The sequence below is a fragment of the Rhinopithecus bieti genome, unplaced genomic scaffold (assembly GCF_001698545.2).
Source record: "Rhinopithecus bieti isolate Rb0 unplaced genomic scaffold, ASM169854v2 scaffold_1853, whole genome shotgun sequence".
NCBI classification, from domain to species: Eukaryota; Metazoa; Chordata; class Mammalia; order Primates; family Cercopithecidae; genus Rhinopithecus; species Rhinopithecus bieti.
Window position 1 is genome coordinate 5,499,323 of NW_016804151.1, and position 11,052 is coordinate 5,510,374.

The following is an 11,052-nucleotide window of genomic DNA, read 5'->3' on the forward strand; positions in this document are numbered from 1 at the left end:
CCACAGTAACCAGCCTCAATTTTTTTTTTGTGGTACACAACATATAATAAAATTTACGATCCTAACCATTTTTAAGTGTACTGTTTAATAGTGTTAAATATATTCACATTGTTGTACAACCACTTTCCAGAACTTTTTCATCTTGCAAAACTGAAACTCAACCCATTACACAACTCCCCATTTGCCTCTTTCTCCAACCTCTGGTAACCACCATTTTGCTTTTCTCTCTGTGGTTTTGACTACCGTAGGTACTTCGTATATTGGAAATAGTATTTGTCTTTTCCTAACTGGCTTATTTTACTTAGCATAATGTCCTCAAGGTTTATTCATGTTGCAGCATGTCAGAATTTTTTTTCTTTTTAAGTCTGAATGATATTCCATTGTTTTTTCCAATTTTTTTGTTTTGTTTTTTGTTTGTTTTTGAGTAGGCTCAGTTTGAAGGATTATAGATGACTCTTTTCTATACAAAGATGAACTGGGATGGTAGGATTATTTATTATATTCTGGTTTTGGGATTTTTTTAGTTTTTTTTTTTTTTTCCCCTTGAGACAGACCCTTGCTCTGTTGCCCAGGCTGGAGTGCAGTGGCATGATCTTGGCTCACTGCAACCTCCCTGTCCCGGGTTCAAGCGATCCTTCCACCTCAGCCTCCCGAGCAGCTAGGACTACAGGCGTGTGCCACCACACCTGGCTAATATTTTGTATTTTTAGTAGAGATGGGGTTTCACCATGTTAGTCAGGATGGTCTCCATCTCCTGACCTGGTGACCACCTGCCTCGGCCTCCCAAAGTACTGGGATTACAGGCGTGAGCCACCACGCCCGGTCCAGGTGTTTTTTTTTTTATAAAGCTTATCATTTTAAGTGGACAGTTCATTGTCATTAAGGATATTCACATTGTTGTACAACCATCACCACCACCCACCTCCAGAACCTTTTCATGATCCCAAACTGAAACTCTGTATCCATTAAACAATAATTCCCCATTTCCCCTCTTCTCAGCCCCTAGTAACTACTATTGGACTTTCTGTCTCTATAAATTTAACTATTTTAAGTACCTCATGTAACTGGAATTATACGGTGTTTTTCCTTTTCCAACTGACTTATTTCACTTAGCCTAATTATTTCAAAGTTCCTTCTAGGAAAAATTTTTTTAGTGTTTCTTTTTTTTTAATTTTTAAAAATTTTATTGTTAGAGACAGGGTCTTGTTCTATCACCCAAGCTGGAGTATGGTGGCGTGATCACAGCTCACTGCAGCCTCGACCTCCCAGGCTCAAGGGATCCTCCCACCTCAGCCTCCCAAGTAGCTAGGACTACTGGTGTACACTGCCATACCTGGCTAATGTTTGTATTTTTTTGTAGAGACAGGGTCTCCCTACATTTTCTGGGCTGGTCTTGAACTCCTGGTCTCAAGCAGTTCGCCCACCTCAGCCTCACAGAGTGCTGTGATTACAGGTGTAAGCCACCACATCAGGCCTTAGTTTTTTGGTTTTTGTTTTTGAGATGGAGTCTCACTCTGTTGCCCAGACTGGAGTGCAGTGGTGCAGTCTCGGCTCACTGCAACCTCCACCTCATGGGTCCAAGTGATTCTCCTACCTCAGCCTCCCGAGTAGCTAAGACTACAGGCGTGCACCACCACACCCAGCTGATTTTTTTGTATTTTTAGTAGAGACGGGGTTTCACCATGTTGGCCAGGCAGGTCTTGAACTCTGACCTCAAGTGATTTGCCCGCCTCATCCTCCCAAAGTGCTGGGATTACAGGTGTGATTACACTGTTCCCGGACTGATTTTTTTCTTTAGAGAGCAACTGGTTGAGAATCTTCATTTGGAACAAAGGCATTTTGAGTTTTTTAGGTGATAGTTATGTATTACAAATTCTCCCAAGTGGTATGATATGCAGATTATTAAGGATTACAGAATTTAGAAATGATGTAATCAAAGACCTTATTTTAAACAAGGAAGTCATATTTATGTAGTTTTATACGCAGATTATTTGAAGGAATGCAAAGTAGTTATTGGACCATTGAGTTCCTTCTGACTAGTCTGAGATGGCTCTCTCAGGTAGGTTGGTTCCGAGGCCTGACCCTGAAATAGAATGCTGTAGTATGAAATACATGGAGAACTTATCTAACTCATGTATTGATGGCCTATTGATGGAAAAAGTTGGGATATAAACTAGTGAGAAGGCTGCTCATGCTGGACAGGGTAGAAGCAGAAAAGAGTAAGACATAAAAATCATTTAACCTAAGTTTGTGTGGGCTGCAGTTTGTGTGAAATGTAAATATACGAATATCGGGATTGTTGAATGGAAGTATGGATGCTTGTGAGACTAAAGTTACATAAATGAAAAGACGGAAGGAGTGATAGAAGCATGGCCAGAGATAAATGGGCAATTATTAGCAACAGTAAGAATGGAAAACACAGAATTCAGCAACCAATTCAACTTCTAGAATGAGAGCATCCAAATGTGAGTGGTCTATGAAAACACATTAAACAACGCAGAGGTTCAGACAGGGAGAGTATTAGGTAGGAAAAAAAAAGTTCTGTTTCTGACACAGTATGTGTGAAGGAGTGATGGAACAACCACATGAAGATTTTCTGGCAGTCACTGGAAATGTGAGAGTCTGATTATAGGAGAGATGTCTGAGTGCTTTCAACACATAAATGGTGACTCTCAGTGTCTAGTTAGCCCCTTGAGTCGAGTTATTCTGATAGAGGAGGTAAGAATTCTGTTGTCAGAGGACCAGTTTTGTTTTTTGTTGGGGGGTTTTGGAGACAGTGTCTTGCTCTGTTGCCCAGGCTGGAGTGTAGTGGCATAATCATAGTTCACTGTAACTTCAAACTTCTGGGCTCCAGCAATCCTCCCATCTCAGCCTCCCAAGTAGTTGGGACTACAGTGCACACCACCAAAACCAGCTAGTTTAAAAAAAATTTTTGTAGAGCCGGAGTCTTACTGTGGTACCAGGCTGGACTCAAACTCCTGTGCCCAAGCAGTCATCCTGTCCCGGCCTCCCAAAGTTTTTTTTTTGTTTGTTTCATTTTTGTTTTTTGAGACAGTCTCACTCTGTTGCCCAGGCTGGAGTAAAGTGGCATGATCTCAGCTCTCTGCAACCTCCGCCTCCCAGGTTCAAGCAATTCTCCAGCCTCAGCCTTCCAAGTAGCTGGGATTACAGGCGCACACCACCATGCCCAGCTAATTTTTGTACTTTTAGTAGAGGTGGGGTTTTGCCATGTTGGCCAGGCTGGTCTCGATCTCCTCACCTCAGGTGATCCACCCACCTCCGCCTCCCAAAGTACTGGGATTACAGGCATGAGCCACTGCACCTGGCCTCCAAAGTTCTGAGATTACAGGCACAAGCACTGGCCCTGGCTGAGGATGAGGTTTGTTCTGTGTGTGTGGTTTTTTTTTTTGAAACAGGGTCTCACCTTCACTCTGTTGCTCAGGCTGAAGTGCCGTGATCACTGCTCACTGCAGCCTCAATCTCCTGGGCTGAAGCGATCTTCCCACCTCAGGGCCCATGCCTGGCTAAATTTTTTTTTGTTTATTTTTTTGGTTAGAGCTGGAGTCTCACTATGTTGCCCAGGCTGGTCTTGAAACTCCTGGACTCAAGCAGTCCTCCTTGAGGACCAGTGTTTTTTTGTTTTGTTTTGTTTTGTTTTTTCCAGACAGAATCTTGCTCTGTCGTTCAGGCCAGAGTGCAGTGGTGTGATCTTGGCTTACTGCAACCTCCGCCTCCTGGGTTCAAGCAATTCTCCAGCCTCAGCTTCCCGAGTAGCTAGGGTTACAACCATCCACCACCACCCCCGCTAATTTTTTTGTATTTTTTTTAAGTAGAGACGGGGTTTTACCATGTTGGCTAGGCTGGTCTCAAATTCCTGACCTTGTGATCCACCCATCTTGGCCTCCCAAAGTGTGGGGATTATAGGCGTGAGCCACAGCCCCCAGCTGACCAGTTTTTATTCTAAAAGTTTTTATCCATAGACTATATACTTAATCTTGACCAGCTCTATTATAGATGCATCTTATTGGCTCCAAGGAGAACCAGGTGAGAATATATTCTCAATGCCCAAATTTTTAACATACAATTCAATACTGCAAATAGAAAAGTCATTAGCTTGGGTTTTCATATGTGAACAGGAACTTTTCCATAAGGATATGAGTTGAGAGAGTGAAGGATGTGGCAGCTCAAACCAGAGGCACATGAGATCTCCTGGGGGCAAAGCGGAAGGTGATGGTGGTGGGGATGGCTAGACAAAGTCCTACTCTTTAGGAGGAAAGAAGGAAGTGCTCAAGGAGCTGACTGATAAAGAATAGGCCAGGAGGTCAGCAGGTAACCTGTAGGAAGATACCTAAGAAACTTAACACCAACGGAACAAATTAATGGTTATAATGAGAGGTGGGGGAGGAGTTTGTCAAACTTAATACATTTAAGAGCTGACAATGTATTGGACTCTTACTATTTGCAGACACTTTTCTAAGCACCTTACATGCATGATCTTGCGTGTTCCTCACAACAATCCTGTGAGGTCGGCAACGTTGTTATTTCCATTTGGGAATATTTCAGAGAGTATTTAGTTCCTGTGTGTATCCTGCACCTCCCCTTCACTCTCCGCAGCCAGAACTGCTCAGGAGTCATGAATTACAGGCATCAACTACTTAGGAAAATTGTAGATAATTAATTGTCCTTTCTCTGTCTTTTATTTCCTAGGTCACAAGGCACTTAAAGCATTGTTGAGGTCATTGGTAGATCTTCAGGAAGAGTTGCTTTTCCAGTACCCAGACACTAGATATCTAGTAGATGGGACAAAGCCCAATGCGGGAAGGTAAGAGAACAGAACCATGGAGTTGCTTATTTTCTTTTCATTTGGATAGTTTCCCATCATTCATGAAGGAGAAAGCCAAGTTCTCTTCAGGCAGATATTAATGTTAGTAAAATAGAGTCTCTTATATTTAACTGGTGGTCAGGATGGCACGTAAGTTGGTGATTAGATTTTAGATTTTTATGTTTAGTTGTACCTGATGTGCTTTGTGGTCTTAGACAAAAGACTTGCCTTCTCTTTAGATCTATTGGAATTAGAAGATAAAAGCACTTTCTTTTTTAGAGATGGGATCTTACGCTGTCATCCAGGCTGGAGTGCAGTGACGTGATCACAGCTCACTGCAGCCTCAAACTCCTGGGCTCAAGCAGTCCTCCTGCTTCAATCTCCCAAATAGCTGAGACTGCAGGCACTTGCCACCATGCCTGGCTTTTTTTTTTTTTTTTGTAGAGACAGGGCCTTGCTGTGTTTCCCTATCTGGTCTCAAACTCCTGGGCTCGAGCCATCCTTCTACCTCAGCCTCCTAAAGGGCTGGGATTATAAGCATGAGCCACTTCACTTGGCCAAAAGCACATTTTTAAAATATTAATGCTTAATGTTGGTTTATGAAACATTCTGTGCCCATACCATATATTCGAGTCACTGGTCACAGCCATCTCCTTTGAATAAAACTGTTATTGTGAAAGATGGAAAAATTTCAGAAAACAGCAAAATAATTATTTTTTCCCCGTGAAATTATTACATTTGGTGAAGATTTTCCCCTTTTTATTTACACCTGCTGTATATACCTGCTTGCTTTTTTTTTTCCTCGAGCTTGTCTTTTGTTTCTTTTTTTATCTACTGAACTAGTTGGGAGGACAAAAAGGAAGCTCACATTTTATTGAGTACCTATGGGGGGTCAGTAATCCAGTGAGTGCAACTGGCAGATAGTTGGAGGTTGTATTACATTGCCATAGCAGTTGCAAAGATGGTACTGCAAGTTAGCGCTAATTCTGTTGCCTACCGCTTTGAGTTTTCTTCACATTCAGCTTCTCTTGTATTTGGTTCAACTGATATTATTCATCTTTCCTTAACAGTTGGTTACAGAGAGACACATTTCCCTTATTGATTTGGGGATTAAGGTTGTAGAAATATTATTATATGTTTAATTTTTAAAGACTGTCCTATAATACTACAGGCCTGTTTCATACACATTTCTAGTAATTCTTTTAAAACCTCATTTATTTTGATGGTTTACTTACCTTTTAAAAAATATTTTGAAACTAGTTCTTTTTATATTCATTTTAAAAGTTACATGAGGCTGGGCATGGTGGCTCATGCCTGTATTCTCAGCACTTTGGGAGGCCGAGACAGGTGGATCACTGGAGGCCAGGAGTTTGAAACGAGCTTGGCCAACATAGTGAAACCCCATCTTTACTAAAAATACAAAAAAAATTAGTCGGGCATGGTTGCACACACCTGTAATCCCAGCTACCCATGAGGCTAAGGCACGAGAATTGCTTGAACCCGGAAGTGGAGGTTGCAGTGAGCCAAGGTCGTGCCACTGCACTCCAGCCTGGGCAACAGAGCAAGACTGTCTCAAAAAAAACAGTTACACGAGTTTTTGATTGATCTCATGAATATTTCTCAAAGAACAAAAGCCATCCTCATATCTTTGGTGTTATTTCAAATGGAGACAGAACAGGTACGGCCCAAATATTCTCTGTCCTTTATGTGAGCCTACTTTTTAAAATTTAAGTAATATTTGTTTACACTGGATGTAGTATTCTTACTGGTTTTCTAGTGAGGAGATTTCTAGTGAAGATGATGAGCTAGTAGAAGAGAAGACGCAGCAACGAAGAAGGGTCCCTGCAAAGAGGAAGCTGGAGATGGAGGACTATCCCAGCTTCATGGCAAAGCGCTTTGCTGACTTTACAGTCTACAGGAACCGCACACTTCAGAAATGGCACGATAAAACCAAACTGGCTTCTGGAAAACTGGGGAAGGCAAGTGTGTGTATGCATGCATGTATGTGTAAGATAGGTTGTGGAAACCTGAAGCAGTTTTAAGAAATTGAAACTACAGCTCATTTATATGGATGTTGTCATGATGTAATGGTAATCATTCATTTCTATAGCAAAATCTACTGAACTTCTGGCACTGGGGTTTATACGATTCAGACTTGGGATTTTAACTTTATTAGAAAGAATGTTTTATTCTTAAAATTGAGGCCTCATAAGTGTTCAAGTGCTGAAAATACAAATACTTCAAAGGAGTGGATTTCAAAGCAATAATTATTAAAGTATCAGAAGTTAATCTCCGACTGTAGAAAAATGATATGACCTGCTTAAGACTAACTTTTTTTTTTTTAAGAACAATTATAGCCACTCACAAACTCAGTCCTTTACAGAAAGTCTCTCCTGAAAAAATGATTGTCTATCTCTCTGCTGACACAGAAAGATAGAGAAACCAACGTAGCTACCTTCAGCACTGATTTTCTGCATTATCTGACACTACTTAATGTTGTTGCAGGGTTTTGGTGCCTTTGAACGCTCAATCTTGACTCAGATCGATCATATTCTGATGGACAAGGAGAGATTACTTCGAAGGACACAGACCAAGCGCTCTGTCTATCGAGTTCTTGGCAAACCTGAGCCAGCAGCTCACCCTGTCCCAGAGAGTTTGCCAGGGGAACCGGTAAGAACTCTGTGATGCAGAGTGATTATGGGGAATAGTTTTTATGAGGCTAATTAGCTGAAAAACTTGTAGCTATTACCTGTTTGTATAAGAGGTTAGTGAGAGAAAGGAAAACAACACTACTTTACTGGATTACTGAGAGAACGTTGAGTGTATGTGAGAGGAGAGAGTTTTTAAGAATGGGGCTGGCCGGGCGCGGTGGCTCAAGCCTGTAATCCCAGCACTTTGGGAGGCCGAGACGGGCGGATCACGAGGTCAGGAGTTCGAGACCATCCTGGCTAACACGGTGAAACCCCCGTCTCTACTAAAAAATACAAAAAGCTAGCCGGGCGAGGTGGCTGGTGCCTGTAGTCCCAGCTACTCGGGAGGCTGAGGCAGGAGAATGGCGTAAACCCAGGAGGCGGAGCTTGCAGTGAGCTGAGATCCAGCCACTGCACTCNAAAAAGAATGGGGCTTCTATTAACTCCTGTGTGTCATCTTCTCTTAATTTTGAGTTTGATGCAGGAGTCTGGTAGTGGAAGCATTCATAATCCAATTTTCAAAATTCAGTTTTAAAGCTACTTCTGTAGAAATGTCACTGTTGAAACACGTGTGTACTTTAGGCTCAATGTTTGCCATTTAGGTACTTTAGAAAGGGTCCAGAAGTGTAATAGTCAAATTTTTTTTGTTTAAAGGAAACATTTAAATTTTTTTAATTATAGAAGAAATATATACTTAATGCTTTTTTAGTTTATAGCCACTTGAAATGAAAAGTAAAATTCTCTACTCTGAAATCAGTTTCACTCCTAAGGTGAAAATTTTTGTTCTTTTTTTGTCAACTGCCTGTTAATGTAACTCCTGAGGTGAAATTTTCAATACTTAATAATTGTAGCAAGCTTACAGTTAATAAGTAATAGTTGTAACAAGTTTTTGGGTCTATTTTCTATTTTCTATTTTTGTAACTATATGTGTGCAAATAACAAATATATGTAAAAATATGGTTGCTTTTTTACTAAATGAGATAGACATTTATGTGTGTATAAATATGTAAAATATTACAACTGTATTTAAAGTCTCGCAACTTTTAAAATCTAATAAATCCTAGATACTCTTTCCATTTCATTACCTAGAGATCTACCTCATTTTTCCTAATGACCGCAAAGTATTCCATTGTATGGATATACACTGTCATTTATGCAAACAATGGATATTTTGTTGTCTCCAGTTTTAGAAACACTGCTACAGGAAAGATTCCTGTACATTTATTATGTGTTTGTATAAATATATGGATAGATTTCTTGAAGTGGAAGTGTTAAAGAAAATACACCAAATTCTGATAGATGTTGCCAAATTGCCTCCAAAAAGGCTGCATTAATTTCCAATCCCTCCAGCTGTGTTCTCTGGTACTAAGTGTTGCCAGTTGTAGAAGTGAAAAATGGTATCTTCTCATTCTAATTTATACATATTTAATTCGAATGAGGGTAAACATATTTTCATGATTATTTATGGTTCTTTTTTCGTCAACTGCCTGTTAATGTTTTGCCTGTTTTATATTGATTGTTTTGTTTTTTAATTTTAAGAACTTTTTATATCTTAAGGAAAACAGTGATTTGACTATTCTACATATTATTTATAGTAGCTACATTAATTAGATAACCTTATTGGAATTCACTCTTTTCTTACTCATTGTTGACATAGGAGATCCTTCCTCAAGCCCCTGCCAATGCTCATCTGAAGGATTTGGATGAAGAAATCTTTGATGATGATGACTTTTACCACCAGGTGAGACTTTTACACTCTGTTGTTACACATCAGGTTTTAGCATTTTAAAGCAGCTTATAGAATTCTCTGAACAAAGAAGTTGCTTATTTTGGAAGGATAGAGTCAGACAGTGAGTTAGAACTCCCGCGTTCAAAATTGACTTACAGTGTCATTGTGGATTTGTTGCTTTTCTTCTATTTTATGTTTTCCTTTTGAAATGAAAGCAGCTATAGCTACTTTGTTAGTTGTTGCTTGAGTGTAAATTATCTGTAAAACAGTTTCAGGTTTTATTTTTTCTTTGAGTCAAGTGGGTTCTTCTTTCTGAGCCATTTTTGATGATGGAGGATTTGTTAGTTATTTGGTTTCTTGTCTCATTACTATTAGAATGGGACATGGAGCCGGAGGACTGGGATCCCAGAGTTCTTGAATTGCACTACTGATTCTATTATCTGTTAAATCTTGTTCTTCATGTCTTTTTGTGCCTGTTGAAGTCAGTTAAGTATGTATTGAGATTGTCTGCAACTGTTGATTATAAAAACATAGTGCTTTTGAAGACAGAGAATTGTTAGAAGTTGAAATATAGTCCAGTTCTCAATATGTTTTCACAGACTCTCCCACATCTTTCCCTGATATTACTCTCTGCTGGCATGCTGTTCTTTTTAGTGATGCCAGAGACTGTTAAGATAGACTAAACATTTGGGCTATTCTAGAGAACTGAAATAGCTTCCTGTATTCCTGAGTCTTTTGGTAAGTTACACTTTTTTTTTTTTTTTTTTGAGATGGAGTCTCACTCTGTTACCCAGGCTGGAGTGCAGTGGTGCAATCTTGGCTCACTGCAAGCTCCGCCTCCCAGGTTCACGCCATTCTCCTGCCTCAGCCTCTGGAGTAGCTGGGACTACAGGCGCCTGTCACCACACCCGGCTAATTTTTTGTATTTTTAGTAGAGACGGGGTTTCGCCGTGTTAGCCAGGAGGGTCTCGATCTCCTGACCTCATGATCTGCCCGCCTCGGCCTCCCATAGTGCTGGGATTACGGGCTTGAGCCACTGTACCTGGCCAGATAAATTATACTTTATACTTCTTAATAGAGTGTGTGTTAGCCTGTACCCTTTCTAGCTTAGTGGAGGATCGAGGACAGTGTTCAGCAGTGATATACCATTTATTTTTGAGCCATTGTTTATCAAGATAACTTTTTTCTCTGTCAAATTTTTGATGTGCTAACTTTTGCCAAGTAATTTGTGACTGCTTGTTGAGGGTTTAGCCATGACTACTGTACTGTGTATATGGATATGAAGAAAAGAACTTCTTAGGAAAATTACATGTAAAGTCAATATAGAACAAGTGATTTTATATTGGGGATACCTCTGGTTTTGCCCTAAAAAGAGAAAGAGACTCTCTATTAATTTTTTTATTCATTCTGTAATGTTTGATAAAATTATTGCCGTAAGTAAGTCTTAAGACGAGAGGGTATAGGAAAGAAGATTGGTGTGGCTGCAGCTGTTCCCTGTCAGAGGTCCTGATTCTTTTTTTCTCTTCTCTTATTATATTCATTTGTCAGAAGAGTAAGGAACTCTATTTTGTTCTGGAGTGTGTAAGGAAGTACCTGATATGGGATATTAATGCTGTATAATTGTGTGAGATCACAGGAGACAATCAAAAATGTTCCAGTCCTCATTAAATGAAGTGTACATTGTTCGATGGAAAGTGCATCATAAATTAAATAGGCTTAATAAAATAAACTGAAATTACTGGGGAGAAGTTGCCTCTGTTGGCAATCCTTAGTCTGAAATTTTTTTTTTTTTTTTTTTTTTTTTTTTTTTT

At 39.9% G+C, this 11,052-nt stretch overlaps 1 protein-coding gene across 2 annotated transcripts in view; it reads left to right on the plus strand.

Annotated features, from left to right (window-relative positions):
* Positions 1-11,052, plus strand: part of AATF (apoptosis antagonizing transcription factor) — a 115,075-nt gene that overhangs the window by 35,746 nt on the left and 68,277 nt on the right. For both annotated transcript variants that reach the window (XM_017866990.1, XM_017866989.1), the window contains exons 5-8: positions 4,708-4,822; positions 6,600-6,801; positions 7,328-7,492; positions 9,170-9,253. In XM_017866990.1, coding sequence (XP_017722479.1) covers positions 4,708-4,822; positions 6,600-6,801; positions 7,328-7,492; positions 9,170-9,253 — 566 coding nt within the window. The remainder of the gene's footprint in view (positions 1-4,707; positions 4,823-6,599; positions 6,802-7,327; positions 7,493-9,169; positions 9,254-11,052) is intronic.